The 23601-nt window shown below is 42.5% G+C and overlaps 3 protein-coding genes and 1 long non-coding RNA gene across 11 annotated transcripts in view; 3 read left to right on the plus strand and 1 right to left on the minus strand.

Annotated features, from left to right (window-relative positions):
- The first annotated feature begins 126 nt into the window (after positions 1 to 126).
- On the plus strand, positions 127 to 6626 carry LOC126999041 (uncharacterized). 6 transcript variants are annotated; one of them, XM_050861413.1, is made up of 6 exons: positions 149 to 221; positions 1573 to 1622; positions 1965 to 2174; positions 4376 to 4612; positions 5253 to 5498; positions 5668 to 6626. In XM_050861413.1, the coding sequence occupies exons 3-6, from the start codon at positions 2001 to 2003 to the stop codon at positions 6214 to 6216; spliced, it is 1206 nt and encodes a 401-aa protein (XP_050717370.1). In that variant the 5' UTR covers positions 149 to 221; positions 1573 to 1622; positions 1965 to 2000; the 3' UTR covers positions 6217 to 6626. The 6 variants fall into 6 exon arrangements, with proteins under 6 accessions (XP_050717368.1, XP_050717370.1, XP_050717372.1 ...); XM_050861415.1 differs by lacking the exon at positions 1573 to 1622 and adding an exon at positions 354 to 466 and having other exon boundaries at positions 150 to 221; XM_050861414.1 differs by lacking the exon at positions 149 to 221 and adding an exon at positions 500 to 1218.
- Positions 6627 to 7188: 562 nt separating this feature from the next.
- On the plus strand, positions 7189 to 13445 carry LOC126999042 (uncharacterized). Of its 2 annotated transcripts, none has more exons than XM_050861419.1 (5): positions 7189 to 7335; positions 9337 to 9452; positions 10870 to 10989; positions 12022 to 12123; positions 13173 to 13445. In XM_050861419.1, the coding sequence occupies exons 1-5, from the start codon at positions 7317 to 7319 to the stop codon at positions 13311 to 13313; spliced, it is 498 nt and encodes a 165-aa protein (XP_050717376.1). In that variant the 5' UTR covers positions 7189 to 7316; the 3' UTR covers positions 13314 to 13445. The 2 variants fall into 2 exon arrangements, with proteins under 2 accessions (XP_050717376.1, XP_050717375.1); XM_050861418.1 differs by lacking the exon at positions 7189 to 7335 and adding an exon at positions 8083 to 8125.
- A 1669-nt stretch (positions 13446 to 15114) lies between these two features.
- LOC126999045 (pyruvate dehydrogenase (acetyl-transferring) kinase, mitochondrial-like) overlaps positions 15115 to 23601 on the plus strand; it is a 34710-nt gene continuing 26223 nt past the window's right edge. The window contains exon 1 of one of the 2 annotated variants that reach the window (XM_050861422.1): positions 15115 to 15337. In XM_050861422.1, coding sequence (XP_050717379.1) covers positions 15223 to 15337 — 115 coding nt within the window. In that variant the 5' untranslated portion in view covers positions 15115 to 15222. The remainder of the gene's footprint in view (positions 15338 to 23601) is intronic. The other variant, XM_050861423.1, reaches the window with a different exon arrangement.
- LOC126999047 (uncharacterized) lies at positions 17631 to 23592 on the minus strand. The gene is made up of 2 exons (XR_007753110.1): positions 17868 to 23592; positions 17631 to 17783 (listed from the first exon to the last, which is right to left on the minus strand). It is a non-coding gene; the product is annotated as an uncharacterized LOC126999047 (long non-coding RNA).

The raw sequence follows: 23601 nt of genomic DNA on the forward strand, positions 1-23601 counted from the left end.
TTGGATCTTTAATTGATAATCAAATAAGTCAGCTATATTATTCTAGCATAACTTATTTAATGACATTCATTATATGGAAACTAATAATAAAAAGGGACAGGAAAGAAAGAAAAAATATATTCAATCTCGCCTCTTGTCTTGGGCCACATGGAAGTGTTATTGTTTACACTTGGCGGCGAGGTGTAAGGAGCAGCGGGGCGAGGGATCGGCTATATTTGGAGGTAATGTTACTCTGGAAGAAGTCAGAATCTCGCCATAGTGAGTGGGTCTATGTCTGATTTATTGAATAACCTGTCTGTGTGGTGACCGACTCCAGTCATAATAAGTCGGATACTTTCTTACTTATCCTAAAGGTGAAATGCCCGCCACCGTTTACCGTTTACCGTTGATGAGGTTTCAGGCCCTGCTCCGCCGCTGATGCAGCGGTCTACGAGGGCCGTCAACAATTACAACGTTAGCCTCAATGGTATTATTCTAGTGTTTGCCCATACTCACCCCTCGCAACCAAAATTGGCTAGGGGGCCAATGAGACTTCGGGGAATGTGGTGGTAAACATGAAATGCGTCGCTAATGCATAGTTTTTGAGTTATGAGGGGTTGAAAAATACCCTAGATGTAGGGAAATTCCTTACAGTTACTTAGATGTAGGGAAATTTCATACATTCCATTTTTTTTTTACAACGTACGGAAACCATTGCACGCGTATGTCACGTTCACGTGCACGATAGTGCTAATGTCTTGCAAAAAATAAAAGCGTTGATAATTTCAAAATTTATTTATACCTACTTTTGAGAATAACGCAATTAAAGTTTGCTTCCATTTTCGTGCTGCAAACCTGCCTTTATATAACTGCTATCAGTTCAATAATCAAATACCAATGCACGTACATAATGATATGGCACCTGGTTCCCCCTCATAAAAGGTATTAGTTGTTTAAGGGTGAGGGTGTCAGGATGCACCAAGCCCCTTATTGTTGCCAGCTTTGGTCTAAAAGTTCCCTGGTACATGTTCCTCACTGGTACTTCCATTATCCTCTTTCCTCTTCCTTTTCTTCCCCTTCATTGGTGTTATCCTTCTTTTCTCTCTGAGTTCCAGTCCTTGTTCAGTGTATGCAGCTGAGGTTCCCTTCCAACTAGCGTTCCCCATGCACTGAGGGTGGAGGTCGTGGAGCGGTGTCCCTGAGTGGCAGCGTGCCAAGACAAGAGGCGCCAACTGAGTAGTGAGATTCACTAGAATACATTGATATGTGATTATTATATATTATTCATTGCAAAAAGCACACAGTAATGACTCCCAGCGCGTCACACCAACACGTGGGGAATTTAAATCCCTTCACCCAGGGCATTTAAATTTATGGTAGACAAAATATTACACTCCCACTCGATGCCTCAAAGTCAGTAGATGTTGGGACAACATGTAACTCAATTTTGTATATTTTCAACTTTTGTTTTAATGTTCAGCGGCGTACTCTCCCCTTAACCTAACGTAACCTTCCTAACAGTGGGGGTTCGCCCCCCTTGACCCCCTTAATGGGGGACTTCGCTCCCCTCAACCCCCCCCTTCTGCTTTCCAGGAGTCATTTGTTGCTGCACTGCATTCAGGGACCAAAAAAGAATCCATATTGTGAGTATTAACTTTGCAAGACGTGGCTACCCTCTCTTCAATATTACCCTATTTTGGCAATGGGTTTGTTAGATTGAATTATGTTAGGTTAGGTTAGATTAGCTTAAATTTAATTTTGTGAGATTTGCAAAGTTTAATTGTTTACAAATTTATGTGACACGCTTTGCACTGCACCATTATTGTCAGTGCCAGCTCATCTTAATATTTCCCCTATCAACTACTTTGTCTTAAAGGACTGTTGTCTACAATTTAATGGTAAAAAAATTAAGCCAAATTTAAACAGTTTTCTGTCATACATTGTTTAAAAAGTAAACAAGTAACATCTCTTGTGGCCTTTGACAGGGAACTTCCTGAGAAATAGCAGCTGATCTTTCGAAGATGCGGGAGGTCCCACTGAGTACATGTGAGAGGACCTCACTGGTGTCTTCTATATATGCTGGCCTTCGTTACGACAACAGAAAGTTTCTGGAGGTGCGGGACATCACCCTCAACTTTGGCAAGGACTATGGTTCATGCACAGCCACCCTTGGGGAAACAAGGGTACTGGCACAGGTGAGAAGTGAGAGCCAGGGTACACACTATAGGAAGGGTCTCCATTCTGTAGTCTGTGGGTGCTGTGGCACCTTCCGAGCCTTATTATGAAGCCCATGGGATTCCTAGGAAGCATATAATATACTTGCTTGTTAAAACTTGTTAAAAATATTTCCGTAGTGCACGTAGCACACTCGCCTCACAGCCAAGAGTTCTTGGGCTCAACTCCAAGATGAAGTTGAGACAGATGGGCAGTGAATGGGTACTAGGTGTCAGACAGGGTTGCGATTCATTTCCCAGGTGTATATAAGCGTGGTGTGAGATTCTAGCCATACCCAAAGATTCATCACCTGAGGTCCAAGCTCATTTTGGGAGGGTACTGGCTAGCAATCATGACTCCAGCGCATGATCAGGCCATGGTGAATGACACACACACACACACACACACACACACACACACACACACACACACACACGTAAAAAAAACTAGAAAGAATACAAAGGATGGCAACGAAAATTGTTCAAAAGTGGAGGGATTGTCATATGAAGAAAGATTAAAGGAAATGGACTTGCCAACATTGGAACAAAGAAGAGAAAGGGGAGACCTAATACAAATTTATAAATTATGGAATAAAATGGAAGAAGTAGATAATGAGGAGTTACTACTAAGAGAAGTAAGAAACACCAGCAACACACGAGGACACAGTAAAAAAATTGAGAAAAGGAAGATGCTTGATAGACAAAAAAATATAGCATCCCGCAAAGAAACATAGAGGTTTGGAACAGACTAAGTGAGGATGTAGTATCAGTGAAGAGTGTGCATAACTTTATGGAAAAGCTGGACAAATATAGATATGGAGACAGGACCACACAAGCATAAGCCCAGGCCCTGTAAAACTACAACTAGGTAAATACACACACACACAATATATATAAATGACATGACAGAAGGGGTGACAAGCTATATGAATATGTTTGCTGATGATGCTAAAATAATGAGGAGGGTGGCTAATGAGGAAGACTGTGTAGTCCTAAGCCAGGATCCTGATAGAATAAGTGAATGGTCACGCAAATGGGAAATGACATTCAGTACAAAGAAGTGTAGTGTAGTGTTGGAATATCGGGGAACTACTCTCGAGTAATGAAAAAATCATGAAAAAAACAGAGGAAAAAGATCTGGGAGTGATCATAACAGACAAGTTATCTTTTGGAAAGAATATAAATCAGATAACTGGGGAAACATACGATCTTCTTAGAAACACAAAAGCAGCATTTGCATATCTAGATGAAGAAATGTTGAAGAAACTAATAACATTGATGATACGTCCAAGACTAGAATATGCAGCATTAGTGTGATCACCTAGATTGAAGAAAGAAATTAGAAAGTTGGAAAGAATACAGAGAGCAGCAACTAAACTACCGGAAACTCTGAGAGAACATACTTATGAAGAAAGACGGGAGAAATTGGGACTAACAACACTGGAAAGAAGAAGAGAGAGAGGGGACCTAAAAGCATTATACAGGATACAAGAGGGATTGGAGAAATTGGACTGGAAAGACTTAGTGGTACGTGATAGGAGGGAGACAAGAGGGAATAGTAAGAAATTAAAGAAGAGCGTCTGTAGCAGAGACGTCAAGAAATACAGTTTTCCATTCAGAAGTATAACAACATGGAACAGACTTGACGAGGAGACTGCGTGCAAAAACGATTCATGATTTTAAAGCCAAACTGGATAATAAGCGTTATGGAGACGGGACAGCACGAGCCTAGTATGGCTCTTTTCCTGTATTTCACAACTAGGTAAACACACACACACACACACGCAACTGGTTAGAGCGCTGCGCTGCCGGGCTTCACGGCCCGACAGGGCGGCGGTTCGAGCCCACCCATGCCGGATTCTTTCTGTTGATTAGGAGTGGTTACTGTCACCCTTTGAGCAAGGGGGATGGGGTATGTGGTGTGTGAGGTCCTGGTAGTACCCATAAATCGACGATAAAGAGCAGTTGTTCACGTCGGGAGGGTACCTGCTGGCGATTGCGAGTCCAACACGTGATCAGGCCATTGTGAATTACACTCACACTCATTCACTCACTCACTCACTCACCATTTATAGAAACTCATCACAGAACCTTGTTACTGCAAGGGACATGTTATGCCTCTTCCATTCCATGAGTTGGCAAGAAATTGTTACTGATTATGTTAATCTCTCCACATTCCTCAGGTGACATGTGAGGTAGTGGAACCTCGTCCTTCACGGCCAAATGAGGGGAAATTGTCCATTGCAGTGCACTTGTCTCCTATGGCAGCACCCCACCTAGAGCCTGGCCGCACCAATGACCTGGTCGACGAGCTGCAGCAGATCCTCGATCGCAACATTAAGGAGTCACGATGCCTTGATCTGGAATCTCTCTGTATCCAGGCTGAAGAAAGTGTGTGGCAGCTGCGACTCGATGTGACTGTGAGCAGGCTACAGCAGAAGTTGGAGACTGCTTGTTTATTTTAAATAGTCTATTTCCATATTTTTCACTATTTTCACTTTTTTTTTTGTGTGTGTGTGTGTGTGTTCTTGTCCTTTACCACTGGGCTTCCATGATGAGGCCTCTTGGTCAGCCCCAGCCCGTTACTGGTGCAGGCGATTATGCCATTCTTGCCTAGCTTATGTTGTCACTTGGAGCTTCACTTGATCCTCATGAGAGAGTTTCATTAGAATCCAGGTTGATAGGTGGTCATCGGGACAGCATGTGGTTAGTCTTAGGCCACTTGGTGATACCTGAAATCTGGCACCTTGTAGTGGTAGATGAGACTTGAACCTGGGTCCTCCAGGACACCACACCCATATGCTGACCACTCAGCCACTGCCTCCCCATTCTATACTTCTTCCTGTACATTTTAACTATAGTTAAAAAAAATGCAGTAATATTGCTTGTCTGTCATATTCCATACCAAACATTATTGCTGATATGTCTGAGTGAGTCAAGCAACATGCTCCCTGACATATGCTCCCCATTAGTTTGTTAGTTTCAGTAAGAGATATTGTGAGTAATATGTTTTATGATCCATTATCATGACAAACCCTAAGGCTTCTACAAAATTTTCAGGTACTCAATCATGCTGGCAATCTTGGGGATACATGCAACTTAGCATCTGTGGCAGCCCTTCGACACTTCCACCGGCCAGACGTGTCAGTGGAAGCAGATGGGCGAGTGACAGTGCACACCCTAGAGGAGCGGGAGCCAGTACCTACTTTCATGAGGAAAGTGCCTGTCTGCCTTACCTACGGCTTCTTCATGGAGAATGATGAGAAATGCCATGTGGTGATGGATCCCACTGAGCGAGAAGAAAGGGTGAGTATGCTTTTCTAAACTTATTTAAGGAGATGCTGTTGATGCATTAGACTTCAGTACCAAAGCACTCTCACATTGAAGATAATTTTGGAGGGATTTATTTGTAAGTTTAGTGTCTTGTGTATAATGGTAAATGCATATCGAAATACTGATATTTCTTTGGTGTCAGGTAATGTGTGGAAGGCTGGTTGTAGGACTCAACCCTCATGGAGAAGTTACTTCGCTGCTGTTTCCTGGGCGGGTAGTGATGCAGAAGCAAACTCTTCTTTTCTGCATTCGCAATGCTTTCTCCAAAGCTAAGACCATGGCTGAGGCTGTACAGCAGGCTGTGGAAGATAACTTGACTCAGCATAAGGCTACCCTTGTCAAACCTCATGGCTATGAGATAAAGAACTTAAGGTCAGACTCTGGTTATAATCGTTGGCTGATTGAGCAAAGAATTAACAGAAAGAAGCTAAAGATGGAGGAGGGAGGGGTTCCTATGGAAGAAGATGTACAAGAAACTCTTGAGAAAGCCCAGAGTGACCCTTGTGTTAATGAAGACAGCCTTCAAAGACCATCAGATACTTTTACTCAGGGACCACCTCATAACAGCCCTTCCATGGACATTGACAGAAAAAATGAAAATGGAAGTTATTTGGATGGCAAGGAAACTGCTGAATTGGAAGATGAAGAAGAAGAAGTTAAGAGCAGATTGACAGCCAGTGATTTATTTTAAGTAATAAACTAAAAGATAACATGTACAAAGAATTTACAGTTGTAGTTTACCCTGCTTGTAACCTCCACCTTGTTTATGTAGAAAACATGATGAATGATTGTATTGAATGTAAACACAGTGATTATGAAAGTTTATAAGGAAAGCCTTATTTTCCACATTATATTTGTGCATTAACAGTGAGTTGATAAAAGTAGTGGATGAGTTTTATATAAGTATCAGAGGAAAGGTACTATTTAGAGCAAATGTGATCTTTTTAGAGACAGGATAACTTTAATGAAAATTACAGAAGGAAGCCTAAAATTAATATTGTCCAGTGTAAAGTAAGTCATCCACTGACATTCAGGGTATATTCCATCTACTCATCTTCCCTCTGACTTCACTATGCCTGTTATTAAAAATTTTAAGAATTATGTTTTCTATGCCCTATGCCATGATTCCCCAGAAAGCTTATAGGTGAATTGGAATGCCTATTTTCCTTAAAAACTGTACTCAGTGCTGATACCCAGCCTGGTCAAACTCTTTCATCTCTGCCTTTCAAAAAACTGTCTTATACCTTCTTGCTGGAAGTACGCATACCATGGAGGTATAATGGGTGGAGTTGACATCAGTACCTGACCAGTGAAGCCACTGATCTGTCAGTCTCTCGCCATCAAGATGGCATTTTAATTAATTACGATAGGAGGCACTGTCAGATCCATAAACCTTCTGAGGAGTGAGGCCAGAGAGGGCATAGAAAACATCATTCTTAAGAATTTTAATAACTTCACCGCTATTTGACTGAATAAACAGGGAGGCGGTGGTTGAGTGGTTAGCATGCGGGCCTAACATTCACGGCGCCATGGACAACGGTTCAAATCCCCACGCTACTACCTGGGATTTTTCAATCACTGCCGAGTGGCTTAAGACAACCCACATGCTGTCCAAGTGCAATCAATTACTCTTTCTTCCTTTCTTTCGTTCAGTCTGTCTCCCTCTCTTTCTCTGGTTTGTTCTGAGGGAGTAATCCGTTATAAAGGCTGCAGTTACGACCGAAAGGGGTGATTACCTCCCGAACCAAGACCAAGACCAAACAGCTGAAGCCTGAGGCTGAAGGGGACAAGATGGCCAACCCGTCTTCAGGTTTGGCAATATTGTGTTGTTATAGGAGGTCCCTGGATGGTTGGGTGCTATGAGAAGTGGCGGTGGGCTGATGAGTGGTAGTGGTGCCTTTAGGGAGTGGCAGGAAGTATCATTGCAGAAAGAACAGGTTGGCCATGGGGTGCGGTAGGTGGCCGGTGTTGTAGGAATCAACTCGCAGCCGTAAAATAGCTTGTAGAGAGAGCAGCAACCCAGTCCAGTCTAGTAGTAGGTGTGGGACTGCCTTTGTAACTGCTCCCACTTATGGTCCTTATTCTTGATTGACGTAGTTGAGTCTTAGTTTTGGTGAATTTTCTTTTTTCTTTAATCCAGATTTTTGTGATATAATTTTTTCTGTCTTCAATTTCTTCCAGTGATTATGGTTGAAACACTAATATGCCCGCTAATAATACCCGCCTTTTTGTTCTATATTTCACTCACCGCTATCGTTTACTTCCCCCGTTTCGGCTCCAGTACATGGCACAAACATCAAAGAAACACTTAACCAATAGCAGGCTTTACAACACACGAACAGGGCAGATTTTAAAAAGAATTACCCCATATTGATGTTCACCCAGTTCTTGCTTGTTGTCTGTTGGTCTGGTGTGTTGTTTTCTTGCCGGCACTATCAACCATCACAATGATCAAAGTGAACAAACTACAATAAAAGCAGGCAAATTAATGTTTTCCTGCTGTATATTCCACAGTTCGCTTGTGCGGTGGACAGCAGAGTGACATTTCTGAGAGAAGGTATTTTTCGCAACAATGGCACACATATTCCATATCTCTACTGGTATGTGGCACTAATTCTTGAAGCAGGCCAGGGTTACGTGACGTTAGGTTAAGAAAGGATTCGTAAGTCGTTTATGGTAATCTTGAGAGGGAATCACAACGGCAGCCACGCTTGAACAGGGTAGGTTAGATTAGGTAAGGATAGGTCAGGTTACATTAGGTTAGGTAAAGATTGGTAAGAGTCATGTAAGTAATTTTGAGTGGGAATCATGAGAGTATTTTCCAGAACACCCCAGTGTTAGTTTTGGAGCTACAGCTGTATGTCTTCATTTGAGGACCACATACCCATTGAGAGATAGGGGAGATGTGGCCAGCCTTAGTGAGGCTGAGAAAGATGTATGTTAACTATTGAGCCTGTAATGTGTACAAGATGATGGTAATGGTAATGGAAAGAAACGATGATTGTTGAGGAAAGGATAGCCTACTAATTTCAAGCTACTGACTATTTCTGGGCAAAATATGATGCTTTTTATTATGTAGTAGATAGTTTTATTTTCCTGAAATCTCTAAATGATTAACATTTCAATGCATGTTGTGCACCTGCTGTTGCTCCGGTCCCACCCATTATCACTGGCCAGCGTAGTGGGCCTACCCCCGATGCCACCTGATCCCTTCTGGGGTTGCTTAATTCCAGCGGCCCACACCGCATGCTGAATAAATTTAACCCAACCCAAATTTACGTATCCTATGTAAAGGGGGGGGGGGGGGTTGCTCCCCTCGACTTCCTTAATAGGGGGCTTTGGCCCCCTCGAATCCCTTAACGGGGGCTTGGCCCACCTCAAATCCCATAGCAGGGGGCTTTGCCCCCTCAAATCCCTTAACAGGGGGCTTTGCCCCCCTCCCAAAGAGTGTAGTTTTGCAATTTAACCCACTATGAAGGCATATGTGGTATTTTGAAATATCAGAGCTAAAGTACAGATTTACCCATTTTTATTTCCCTACCCCTGAAATATGATCTGCTCTTTCTTGCACAGCATACATAACCTGCTTTTAATAAGAGACCATGTTGGCAATATGATTTTTTAATTATATATTTTTTTATTTATTTATACACATACGTACTTGAACTTCAGTACGCTGCGCCCACATGCTGACAACTCAGCTACTACCTCCTTTACTGACAATGATTTTTTTTCTATATTACCTGCTTAATGTAATCTAAAAGGACAATATGAGGAAGTCCATTCATGTAGTTATAATTCTTTGTTTCAGATACTGGTGGGGTCAAGGCTTTCCCCATCGAGGGGCCATGGAAAAATGAGCGGGTGCGTCTGGCTGGCATGACAGATGCTGACCGTGCCTTCCGCAGGCAATGGCTGAAGGACCAGGTGAGATTAGTATTATTATTTGTTTTCTTTCACTGTCAGACTGTCATATTGTCATAACTTTCTCCAAATATTTTGTGACACGAAGTTTTTTAACTAAAGTTAGGACTGGCAGAAAAAATCAGTCATACACCATTCTCTTCAGGGGTTAGCAGCTTGCTGTTCATGACATTACTTTGTTTATTAAAAGAGCTCTATCCCATTTCTGTTCCTTCTGATTTATTTTCCATTGGCTGGATTTTTGCTTATTGCATGCCCTAGATATGTGTTTCTTTTTAAGTTTTCCCCAGGCCCATTTAGTAAGACCTTATCATCTTTGAGTCTTAGTATAAGGTATTCTCTACCTATCTGGATCCCTGTATTATGCCATTATATTTTTTTTAGATACTTTTTAGCAAGCTGAGAATAATCTGGGAGATAATATGAGTTATCAAGCTAATGGAGGCTGGCAAAACCAGTCTTAAATGATGCGCAAGGAATGGAAATGATAGTCATAGCACCCAGAACTGACTGGAAGTGGTATTTTGGGGCACAAAATATCCCGCGCTAGAGTTAGTGGCTTAGCGAAACCTTGTGTATATAGTCTACTGTAACCTACATCATATGTTGAACCTAGGCCTTCAGAATTAAAATGGGGCAGCATATCGACTAAACCAGCAATGATCTTAAAAAGTTACTTTGCCAGAGACCACTTTTGCAACACGACCAGTCACCTCAGCTATGCTTTGGGCATGAATGGTGATCCAAGTTACACTCATGGCAGACTTTTAGCCAACTCAGGAAGCCACATACAGTTCATAAGCACGGCACCTCACAAAATATTTAGAGGGGGAGCAAGGAAGTACTGAACACAAAAGGTAATGGAGTGAAAAATGCTAGGTATAACATGGAAGACAGGAAGCAAGCATCATGGATTAGAGAAAAGGAAAGTGTTGAAGGTACTTTAGCGATGATGTTTCTCACAGATGCAATTGGGTTAATACAAAGAGAAAGATGGAATCATATGTTTCTTTCCAATGAAATACATAATTTTTCAGTAGACAAATAGGTGAAGGAACCCATTTGATTTAGCTATAATTTGTTTGTACTGATGTCTTCCATGGTGACCTTTAATGCCTTACAACATGAGCTGTAGCCTCTGGTGTCATTTTGTTGCCATGCATTTTACCTCAGGGTCATAATTTTTGAGGGGTTATGGGGGCTATAGCTCCCCAGTGTTTTCTATATTGGTCTCAAAAATCCCCTTAACTGCTTATTTTTCAAAATATTTCCCCTCACCTGTGCATGCTTGATTCGCTCACCACCCTCCCCTCCACCGCATGAACATATGATGCCCTCTATCCACCCCAACAAAAGTCTGCTAAAATTATGGTCCTGTGCCTGTAAAGCCTGTTCTGATGATCTCTCACTTCCTTTACAGATCCTTGCAGAGAGTGAGCCAGCAGTGGTGCCTGGATACTATGAGGCACGCTTCAACCCCATCCGTCGCATGTACCGTTGGCCCCTTGACACTCTGTTCAAACCGCTGGTGCCTCTGATGGTATGGGGATGAAGGAGGAGGAATGGGTGTTTGGATTGAAGAATAAATAGAATAATGGAGGCAGGCTCATTTGGTAAACGAACAAATGGAGGGAGGAAAATTTACAGGTTAAGAAGATGAGGAAGTGGAAAGAAGAATTGACTATGAGATAAAGAACATGAGGGAGTAGATTTTCGTGAAAAAGAAGGATATTGAGGAAAGTAGAGAGGTGAATGGATTAGATAATGGGTAGGAAAATTATTTACATAAAAAATGAAAAAGAGTATGTGTGAGTTCACTGAGTTGGAAGCATAAGTGAATATATTGATAATATAGTCCATCCATTATATGAAGTATTTTGGGTGTGGTCGGCTAACACTTTGAAGAATTTGGAAGTTGCCAAATCTTCAATTCTAAAGAACAAACTTCTTATTCTTTGTTGTTAACTACCGTATTTCCCACCATATAAGACACACCTATAATTTGGCAAGGTATCTAACAATCTCTATCTTTTCGTACCGGTAACCATAACCCCTAGACCTACCAAAACCTAACCATGGGGGTATAAGATGCAGGGTGATTTTCCAAATCCTCTTTTTTTGAAATAAAGTGTGTCTTATATGGCGGGAAATACTTTACTTTGTCATTAATTTCAAATTGTCTTTATAGATTTAATACAATAAAAATGCTCTTTATAGCTTTTATGATTTTTTATTATTATTGTTGTTGATAAAAAGTTACTATTAATCTCATGACTCTTGGCAGTGTTGCTTTTGTGATACTGACAAGTTGAGTGAGCTGAAGTCTGACCCAGTCACCATCCCACCATGGAAGCTTGCCCTATGACAGATGTGGTGGCACTTCTAAGTGGAGAGAGGCCCAAGGGAGCCACACCTAAAGTGATTTCATAAAATGGACGGACTATAGTAAAAAGGGGAAAGAGAAAACTAAAATCTGAAAGGAATTGATAAATAAATGTGTGCAGCATATAACATAGCTAGTTTCACAGATTATAGTTTACCACCGAGTAATTTGTCTTGCTTTACTTCCTAGGGCTATGAGACTGCAGCCATGTATCGGTGGTATGCTGGGAGGATTGGCTTGTTGATCGGGACAGCATACCTCACCTACTACTACTTCAAATACAATCAAAATGTAAGTACTGAACCATAGTGCCCTTTCTCTGAGCTCTACTGCTTAATTCAATCAGATGCTACACATGAATATAGAAGAGGACAATCAACTGCCCATCCATAGGCAGGTTAGGTCAAGTTATTTACCATCTGTCCCCATTCATAAATCTTTCTAGCCCCATTTGAAATTTTAGTTGTATTTGCATTAACTCCACAGCTGTTTTATTTGTTATGTTCATCCACAAGCCTATTTGTAAACCAGCTTCACCTATCTCCTTAACCCAGTAGCAGCGGGGATCATGTTTCTTAACCCTCTGAGTACCGCGCTATGGCGAGAAAACACTAAAATGTTGTTTTCACTATGTGGCGTCCCCCCCAGAATCACCAGAACCTGGGAGGAGGCAGCTCTAGCTATCACGTGATACCCGGGCTGGCTGGGGGAACCAAAACTTTTGAAATAAGACCGAGTGTGAGGGTAACTCAGTGACGATGTAATCGTCACCCGTACTGGCGGTAATAACATCGGGTGATACGTGATAATCGCGGTCGGCTCCAGAGGTTAATGTTACTCCAAGCGAGAAAAATGAGAAAAAATCGCCCCTCACACAAACCATTTCATAATATATATCAAAGCATTTGTGATCAGATTATGTATCATATCTATTTTGGGGGGTTTATATCATGGCACAAATTTGGCCCGTCGCTGCTACCGGGTTAAACATGAATGTGTCTAACTTGTACTTATTGCTGCCAGTCCTTCTTTTCATTAATGGGGTATGTTACAGGTTATTTTAAAGGCACTGCAGAACTCCCAATATTCATTTATGTATATGTAATGGGAAAAAAAATTTGGATTTTTGGTGCCTGATGCATTATATATTTTATATTTCACATTATTTTGAAGAAAAGGCCCTAGAGTTTTTAGATACAATAATCCTCCAAAGACCTCCACCAACTGCTTGGTTAACATTTCCTGATATTATGAACTTATACAGGAAAACTAAGATTAAGGTAATCTTAGGTTAGTCCAGAATATTATATTTCCTAAATCACTTTATTAACCCTCCCCAGGACTGGACAAGCAAGAGTGGGTGGCGTGTGATAACTTCACGTGAAACTGTGGCGCCTGATGACCCTCGTTTCCCATTGGTCTCAGACAGGAAGGTGGGAGCAGATTATGCCTCCAGGAACTTCAAGTCCAGTGTGATTTAAAATAGTTTCCTTTCTCAAACTACCTTTAGAACTGTATTTTCTTTCATTTTCTTCCCATATCAGTTGTGATCACCAGCTTGATGTGACACATTTTGTATATATATGTATGAAGAATAAATATTTAATTCCTAATTTTGTATTTTTTGTGGGTATAGAGTATAGACTATAGAGGTGACCCTACATTCTGTATTTCAGTAAATTAGGAATGAAAGTCAATTGGAGTATTAATAAGAAATCTATAATCCCTCCCTTCTCTCCTCTATAATTAAAAAGGAAGGTAGGCGAAGCATCTATGAAGAAGAAAATTGCTGCCATTTTTAAGTATTCAAACAAGATATTAGAGGCGGCACTGGAGCATCATTGACAGTGCTGGTAACTTCAGGGCCATAATTTCGGAGGGCAAAAGCTGCTATAGCCCCCTCCCAAATGTTTTCTATATAAGCCTCAAAGTGCCACTAAAAGTGCTTATTTAAAAAAAAATCAAAACCGCATACCGATCGACTTTGCTCGCCACCCCTCCCCCCACCACCTGAATATCTCTCTCTCTCTCTCTCTCTCTCTCTCTCTCTCTCTCTCTCTCTATATATATATATATATATATATATATATATATATATATATATATATATATATATATATATATATATATATATATATATATATATATATGTGTGTGTGTGTGTGTGTGTGTGATGCCCTCTAGCTCCCCCCCCCTCCTCCCCCCCAATAAAAAAATAGCCAAAATTACTATAGTAGCGTACTGACTGAATACTACAATACTGAGAACTTGTTACCAGACCTCGGTCCCCTGCTCAGACTCCCCACCCTACAAACGACTATTTATAGCTATAATTCATATTTCAGTTCAATTCCTATAATAGAGTAGGGGAGAAACGTAACGTGACATTTTGAAGTCCCATATACGTGTGAGACCATTTCCACAAGTATGCGATATTGATGTAAGTCTTGAAAGTATACGTGTGTCACTGTACGTGTCGGCTGTCCATTTGACCTTACATGACCTCGCCAGCCAGCTGGCAGAGGAAAGCCTGGGAAGCTGCTGAAGGGCATGTACGTTTCGGCTCACATACTCCTAGCTTTACTTTATTTTGGTATTGGCTGTCAATTTTGCATACATCTATACATGATGAGTGAAGGAGAATGATACAGTCAAATGTAACATTCATTCAATAGGACCAAGCAATGAAGCACCGAAGTAAGTCTGGCCTGCCCTATTTGGCGGGGATTTTCCACTGAGAGACAAGTAAATCAAGTCAGTCTTTTAAAGGGATCTAAACAACAGGTGGTTTCGTCATAACAAATCAACTCGAGGCTTTTCATACATCAATATATCTGTTACTTATCATTGTGATAACTTAAAACGTATGAATTGATTATTTAGTTCGTATTTTCTCATCCCAAAGAAAACTTTGGCGAAGGCTGAAGTCCCAGGACATCTACCTGTATTTTAAGAGTATACCCTGCATTTGCCCCTAGATTGTAATTCTTCTGGGTGCAGTCCCTTGTGTCTGCCCCCTTAATCTCATCACAGCTACTATCATTCTCGTTATAGCACTTGTCCCCTACCTGTTTAGTTCCATGGTGCAACCTACCGATATTTCAATAGTTGTAGAGTCACACTATGTAGCCTATTGCCTGGGGATTGGGATGGCATATTCCTCCCTTCTCCTTTGCTTACAACAATAAGCTATCAATCAGTCGATCACAATGTAAGTAAATGTAAATTCCTACAATATTGGAATGGAGGAGGATGCGCGAGACACGTGCGCCGCGGCTCCTCCCCTCATAGCAGCGAGCACACGGAGGTTGGGTGGATGTGGCCCCGACGTCGTTGTTCAGTTCTCTTCCACCACAGGGACAGCAAGCACCTGAACCCACAACGTCCACCATGAAGCTCTACAGGACTTTATTTCGTCAGGCTCGTGCCCTAATAGAGGAGAGACTTGACTTTTACTCTCAGTTTAACCCATCACCACTCTCCATGCAGCAATTCACGGATTTTGGTGAGTAGACTTATTATTCTTAAATTGTATGGCATAGGCTGTGTGTGTGTGTGTGTGTGTGTGTGTGTGTGTGTGTGTGTGTGTGTGTGTGTGTGTGTGTACCTACCCGCCTGCCTTGTATTCCATTGTGGTTGGTAGCCAGGTGCGCCCCCCGAGGTGACTGCCCTGCCTCACGTACGCCACCCAGCCTCCCGATAATCTCACCTGCACCTACACGAGTCTTGCCCTCGTCTCCGTAATTCTTTTTATTGATGAGTTTTTGACATCGGGAAGCCGTTTGCGATCATAATTTTTCTGGGCAAATGTTGTTTACGTGACCTGTGGCTAAACAAAAGACAGGACAGACGAGTGGGCACACCAGTTCAGGGTTAAGTGTATATAAGTGTGCACTGTAAAGTAACTAAGTGCATGATGTGAAGTATAGAAGTGTTGAGTAGTACCTAAGAAGCGATACAAAGCGAAACAGGTCAAAAGAAGAAGAAGCACGCGCGTTAAAGGTTACTCCCAATGCCAAAACTAAGATAACTTATCGCCTTTAGCACATTTGGGTTAAGATTCGTTTGAGGTCCGTGCCAGTATCTCATTACCTACCTTATGAAGCATCAGTATCTCTTCATACATCTTTTCTACAAACCTTCAACAGTCATGGAAACGCTTTGAAAATCCAATTCAAGGACTTTTTTTTTACTCTTGAAAATATGGGATAATGTTTACGAAAGCGCGTCGCCTCCTCTGGCGACGGTGCAGCCGGTGTTGCGAGAAATACCTCCTTGCTGAAATAAGTCACATATATGTGGGGGGGGGGGTCCAGGGGGGGGCGTAGCCCCCTCTGGTTAGAAGGGGGGGTCGAGGGGGGCGCAGCCCCCCCGTTAGTAGGTCGTAAAGTTCGGTTGGAGTAGTTTAAATATGCTCCCCGACCCTAAACCCTCTGCGAGCTATTTTACGGCTGCGGCGGCTGCAGCGTCGTCGCGGCCGCCGCCAGAGGAGGCGACGCGCTTTCGTAAACATTATCCCCTTGAGTAAAATAAAAGTCCTTGAATTGGATTTTCAAAGCGTTTCCATGACTGTTGAAGGTTTGTCGAAAAGATACATGAAGAGATAGTGATATTTCATAAAGTAGATTATGAGATACTGGCACGGACCTAATACGAATCTTTACCGCACGTTTGTATAAGATCACAATAATAAATCATACTATATTCATTGTAATAATTTCAAATGGTTTTCGATTGTTGAGGCGGGGTTGACTGGTGCATATAACGCAACTCCCCGAGGCGGTAGTCGTGCACGTCATGTATGAATCATTCTTGCCCTTCACTTGCCTTGTCATGTTACTTGGAACCTGGGTGATCCCAAATGACGAATCTAAAGGCTCTTGAAGTCCTTGGTTTAAGTAGTGGGGTTGTTAGCTTATAGGCTACATACATATTTTCTTTTTATATTTGTTCCTTCATATTAGTCCAGGGATATGATTATATATATGGAAAATTCTCAACCGCTGTCGTTATTATATGTCGGTGATATATTTTATTCAAAGGAAGTACATAATGCATTTCTGTGTGATGAGTTAATTAGTAGTCCTGCACCATTTCTTTTTTTTCGAAATTTCGCTGTCTATCTAATGTAGAAATCAATATCAGGCTCATCAGAATTTTTTTTTTTTACTAAAAAAATGACAAACTTTGACTTGTTCTTGCTCACGCCTCTATTCTAAAAGGGGGAAAAAATACGCGTAGTATTGTAACTGTGCCTTCACCCATCGGGACCCCCACCCAGCAGATCGACCTGGATGAATGGGTCAGGCTTTGGAGGAACTTTTTGCTGTCTGTAACGCCGGTAGGCTGTCTTTAGGGGCCTCTTCGATGGCTCCAGCTCGCTATTGGCGCAGGCTGATTTTATTTATAGTGGCTGCCGTGATGTACGGCTCTTGCTTGGCCCATGCTGCCTCCCGGTGCTTTTCTTGACCTAAGTCGCTGAAGTTAGGGTTGATTATTGATGGGTGTTTAATAATGTGTGGGAGTCTTGAATGGTCACGAAAGTTTCACTTACACGATTGTAATTTGGATCGTCAACTTATGAAATATATTGGTTAACGTGGAGAGAGAGAGAGAGAGAGAGAGAGAGAGAGAGAGAGAGAGAGAGAGAGAGATCATTTCGGAATAAATAGTTAAAAAAACAGCCTCCCCTGCTGGGTCTGACTTTCTCGAAGAATGTTACCATAGGCCTAAATAAAAAGTGGCATCGTAGGGGAGTCGGCAACTGGTTAGACTGCTAAGCCTAACGGATTCGTGGATACTGTAGAGCAGGGCTACTCAACCATTATGAGCAAAGGTCCAGTTAGACAAGTACAAATGTATGCAGAGATCCGATTAAATATTGTAGCTGGACCCCAGCTCCAGGAGTAGCAAAATATAATTTTACATTATGAAAGTCCTAGCGATGGATTCTTGCAAGTGTATTTCCTTGACTGATTGTAGGGCCTACAGTCAGGCAAGGAAATATACTTGCAAGAATCTATCACTACCAGGACCATGTAAATCAGTTATATTTTTCTACTGCTGGAACTTGGGGTCCAGTTACAACACTCATAAGGTCCGGATTCGGACCGCGGGCCGCCAGTTGAGTAGCCCTGCTGTAGAGGAACCTTGGGTAGAGGTAGAGCGTTGGCAAACATAGAGAAGAGGGGGGAAAGTGGGAGGAAGCAGCTGTCCCTGGCGGGGTATAGGGAGGCGGGGCTTAGTTATTCTGGCGGCCATGATTGGCTGTCTCGTGAGGTGGGTCTTGTATGCTGGCTTGGGATTGGTGGATGCTGGGGGCGTCTTCCTTGAGTCATGTTTGTTTTTGTTTTTATGATTATTTACCATGATGCAACTTTGAGCCTTTCTGCAATTTCCTGTTCTCATTCATGGGTGAACAAAAGTAATATCAGTGCTGAGATTTAGTTCGTATCTACCAAGTCTAACCCACTTCTCCCCCATCTCCATCCATTCCTTCCCTCCTCATGTTTCTATACACACACACACACACACACACACACACACACACACACACAAGAAAAAAAAAAAGACTAGAACCCCCCCCCCTACCCTCTCGCCCACCTCGTCTCCCTCTTGAAGTAAGGGTCTCCCCAGACTCCCTACCACTGAATACCGCGTCGTAATTGGTTGAGGCGTATGTAGGTTTGGAAGGGGGAGAGGGGAGGGTATAGAGGCATGGTAGAGGTCGTTCAGGACATTAGGGACACACACACAGGTTTTGGTAAATATGGGCTGGGCCGGGGAGCTCCCATGCAGTTTTGGCTACGTGTAGCTGGTCACGTGGATTCCAACCTGGCTCTTGACATGTGGACGCACTCAAGGCCTTAGATGCACGCACACGCCGTCCTCCGCCCACAGATATGACCTGTCTGTTGATGCTTTTGAATTTTGGACTTTGTCCAAGTTTCACAATATGACTGAGGCTTGTGACAAGGACGACCCAAATATCTCCCCAGTTCTGGTTTTCCTTTCTTCATTAATGTATCCATTAATTAAATCCATTAAGTAATGGATTTAAATTAGAAAAGTATAGATTTAGGAGAGATATAGGCAAGCATTGGTTTAGTAATAGGGTGGTGGGGGAATGGAATAGACTCAGCAATCACATAGTGCAGGGACGATAGCTTGTTTTAAGAGTAGACTGGATAGCTCCATGGACGAGGACGACAGGTGGTAGTGAGGTGTGGGTGCAGTAAGGTGACAGGGTACTGGTGCGTGCCTAGTACCGCCGGTATAACGAGGATCAAGCCTCTACCTGTAACTCCTGTAACCTCACCCATCGTGAATAGTGGGGGGAATTCTGGAGCTGCCCTGTGTAGGCCACCCGGCCTCTTGCAGTTTCCCTATGTTCTTATGTTCTTATTTACTTTCTTCCACCATCCTCCTCCTTTGTTATTCTTGAATCAGTTCGTCTCAAGAAATACAGAATCCCCATCGGCCAACACTAATGAATGACTGGCTGATCGTGTGTGTGTGTGTGTGTGTGTTTTATTAAAGGGGATGGGTGCATCTTTCTCCACGCAGATAGATAGGAAGCTTTCTTATTCTTGACTTACATGAGTGGACAAGAGTGTTGTGTTCTCTGCACAATTTGTTTATGATTATATATTGTGTTAATGCCCTGGAATGTAGACTTGCCTTTGTAATGGTGACTACGGGCATGAAATTAACAACGTCGCATTTAAATTTATATGATTAAATGTTTTAAGTGATTTGCTTGCTTTGCAGCGAGACAAAAATATTTACACCTTTGCTTGATCAGTGGAACAGTTGCGTTGATTGTGTGTGTGTGTGTGTGTGTAATTCACCACGGTCTGATCACGAGTTGGACTCGCTTTCCCCAGCAGGTACCCTCCCGACTCGAGCATTATCGTTGATCTCTGGGTACTGCCATGACCTCACACACCACACACCCCATCCCCCTTGCTCAAGAGGGGACAGTAACCACTCCTAGTCAACGGAAAGAATCCGGCCTGAGCGGGGCTCTAACCGACGCCTGTTTGTCCGTGAAGCCTTGCAGCGCGGCGCTGTAGCCGATTGAGCTACCGGAGTGTGTGTGTGTGAGAGAGAGAGAGAGAGAGAGAGAGAGAGAGAGAGAGAGAGATGCACACCAATATTTTGCTTTAAATATCAGTGAAAGTGGCCGTAGGCAATCTTTGTGAGTCAAGTTGAAAAATATATCGTGTTGTTAATTTCATTTCCGCCTGCTTAGCATCTGCATTGCTTCCATGTTTGCTATGGGCAAACTTTTTGTATACTGACGTTACATCGGCGCAAAGAAAAAAATTAAAGAAATAAATGTCAATTTCAACACCTTTGAATTTAGCATAGCGTATATCTTCATCATACTCAATAGAAAAGAAGGAAATCGACAGATATTTTCTTTTCTTTCGATTCTGGTATTAGGGAGTTTAAGAAAAGTGTTGAAAGACTAGCCAGGAGTCAGCCATCGACCCAGCAGCGGCTCCCGTAGCTACAGGTGGTGGAGACGAAGCCAGTGTGTACTAGTGAGATCCAGATAGGAAAGTTCCCACGTGGGGATTGGTATAAGCTGGAAAAAAAGAGGGGGCGGAAGAGCGCGTGCCCAGAGAGCACTCACGTATACATGTATTTATGAAAGAAGTAGGGGACGTTCTCTCTCTCTCTCTCTCTCTCTCTCTCTCTCTCTCTCTCTCTCTCTCTCTGAAAATGCGATTTTTTTTTGTGTGTGTGTGTGTGAAAATCATGATTACAAAGGTTCTCAGGAAGTCACGAAAGTTACGATATATTTTCTTCCGAAATGATCTCTAGGTTTTTTTATTAACGTAAATACACAACCATTAACTTGTTATGGATTCATCTTTTTTTAATTCTCCAATCCGTGGAACCTGGCCTTGACGGCATTTCCTGATGCTACTCAGCAAAGCCCGTCCTCTGAGGCCACCTCCTGCTGTCCTGGCCTTTTTTTATTAAAATGATTCGTGATTTTTTTATGCAAGATTTCCAGTCGGATGAAAAAAATGGTACAACAGTCGTCTTAGTATTTTGTTTCTATCTCATGCCGTTTCTTATATTCGTGAATGCCTTAGAACTCCAAGGTCTTCGTATTTTACTACTACTACTACTACTACTACTACTACTACTACCACCCCAATGATAACTTAATGACTTAATAATAAACAAATAACCTAATATTGTAGAAGAATCATTGCACTTCCTCGCCCAACCAAACTTAGTGGCAATGATCCACATGTTGTTCCATTAATAAGGCTTGGGGAGCCACCCAACACTATTGCACCTGCTGATAGTTGGGTTCATAGTCCGACACTTCACATCACTTGCAGCTTTAGGGAGAGATTGATAAGATAAAAGCTGAGGGTCGAGCAAAACAGATTAAGTAACCAAAGGACACGTGATAAGGAATGCAGTCGTTTATTTTTCCGTCCTGTTCTTTCGGCTACTGTTACTGTTTACTGCTAAAATCCATATAGGCCTAGGTAGTGTTGAGCTATAACCGGATTTTTCCGACACAACCAATATTTGGAAATTGGACTATGCTCAGAAACAAATTCCATACCTTGCGTGAGGTGAGACATTTTTAGGTCTCCCTTCAGGCTGCCAGTATGGGAAAAACAGAGGGCCAACCGCCAAGGTGTGTGTGTGTGTGTGACTGGCAGTTTGGCTAAATACCTCGCACACTTCATTTCTATTTTGGCGGCTTGTATGAAGGGCGCGTCGGCCGGGGCCGTGGGCCAGCCAAGTTGGCCGTGCTCCAGCGGTCACGGGATCAGCACTCGGGACTTCTGACGTGACTTGGCGGATGGGGCGGGAGGGTGGCAGTCATTAATGAGGATGGAGATATTATTTATCGGTCGATGATGGGTCACGTTTCCGAGGTACTCGAAAGTTATGTAGGCTACATAAAATATTGAGTATTTTTCATGAGTAGGTTTACACACACACACACACACACACACACACACACACACACACACACACACACACACACAACAGTAAGATGGCCGCACTATAAAACACTTGCCTGTGCCATTACGGGGTGGAGCCGACCACCAGACCCCATAAAGAAAGCCTACCTACTCTTAGGCCGAACGTAAAAAAAAAAAAAAAAAAAAAAAAAAGAACTCGATATATCCTTCACACTACACAAGGCTTCACCATGTCCCCTACTGCCCGCGAATCCTTGGACACAGGATGAAAAGTGAAAACTGTGAAACTGGTCACTCATTAATATCTTCGCTAGTCATTTAAATATTTTCTGTACATTTCTTTCGAGTCCCCCGGGAACGCGACTCGTCATTTATGCTATCAAATGACGAAGTGGTAAAATATACAACCAAAAAATAAAATCATATAGTTCCTATATATCCAATTATATGGAATGATAAGCTTTTACTCGTATCACCAATCAATATAGCCACCTGAGATACCTCTCTCTCTCTCTCTCTCTCTCTCTCACACACACACACACACACACACACACACACACACACACACACACACACACACACACACACACACACACACACACACACACACAGACCCAAGCAGGTCACGTGGGTCTGTATTGACACAGAGCGGTGACAGGTAGGTTGAGGCGCAAAGAGGCCTCAAGCGTCTTCATGTCCCGTTGGTTGAGTGGAGGAGACGCGTTGCTATAATTCAACGCCTCGTTATAGTTATTTGTAGGTGGACTTACTGTTGAGTTCGGAATTAATATAAGTAAGCAGGTTTGTTGTATTGGAACCTTGGGTTTTATGTGTGAGTGTGTGTATGACAGATTGATAGGCTCACGATATAATATGTACGTAAGAAGGATGTACAAGTTCGTTTGGCTAGAGAGCATCTCCGAGATCGTTCACGTTTAGCGCAGTAAAAGTAAGCGCAGGTTCTCATGGTATTATAAACAGAAGTAGGTGTTGCAAATTGGGTTTTGCAGGAGAGCCCTACCTCTGTTTAGGGCTCCTGTGAAGTCGTTCATGGTGCTGAAGGTGTCGCAGACTGATGTAGTGCTAGTACGTCAGCATAGGCAACCCCAAGTCAATGTTGAAGGTCTTTGGCTCTGCTCTCGCAGGCTGGCACCGAACCGCCAAGATGGAGGAAAGAACGTGTCGGGTAGTCAAGCCTATTCTGGCGCTATATGGTATACGTGCGCGCTGGCTTGCGCTAATTAACTAAAAGTTTAACAAACTTAATGTAAATTTAATCTGTCAGGGATAAAATATCCTATCGTAGGTGACTTCTGATGAATTAGAGCAGCGGTTCCCAAAGTGTGGTGCGCGCACCCCTAAGGGTGCGTGAACTGATCACTAGCGGTGCGTAAGGAAAAAAATTATGTAATGGCGGATTTTGTCTCATTGAAATTCCAGACACATTAGCCGACATGTTTTAAAACTAGCATGCTGTACGCTTCAGCGGAATGGTCTATTCTTTGTTTGAAACTTACCCAGACTGAGCACATTCATCCACCCCCAGGTACATTTTCGTTCAGTTTTGATAGCCATCGCTCAGAGCCTCAAACTTTGCGAGCACAAAATTCATAAAAAAATGGACAAAATTTCAGGAAATCGACGGGACTGCTCGAATCTTAACGGGGTTGCGTGGACTAGGTCACAGCCTGGGAGGTGGTACGTGGATAAAGTGTGTGGTGAAGGCTATTTCATGCAGCTTTAATGATAGGCGATACGAATGATTTGCACACTATTACATATGATTTTATATGATTTTGGT

Source organism: Eriocheir sinensis, chromosome 15 (assembly GCF_024679095.1).
Source record: "Eriocheir sinensis breed Jianghai 21 chromosome 15, ASM2467909v1, whole genome shotgun sequence".
Lineage (NCBI taxonomy): Eukaryota > Metazoa > Arthropoda > Malacostraca > Decapoda > Varunidae > Eriocheir > Eriocheir sinensis.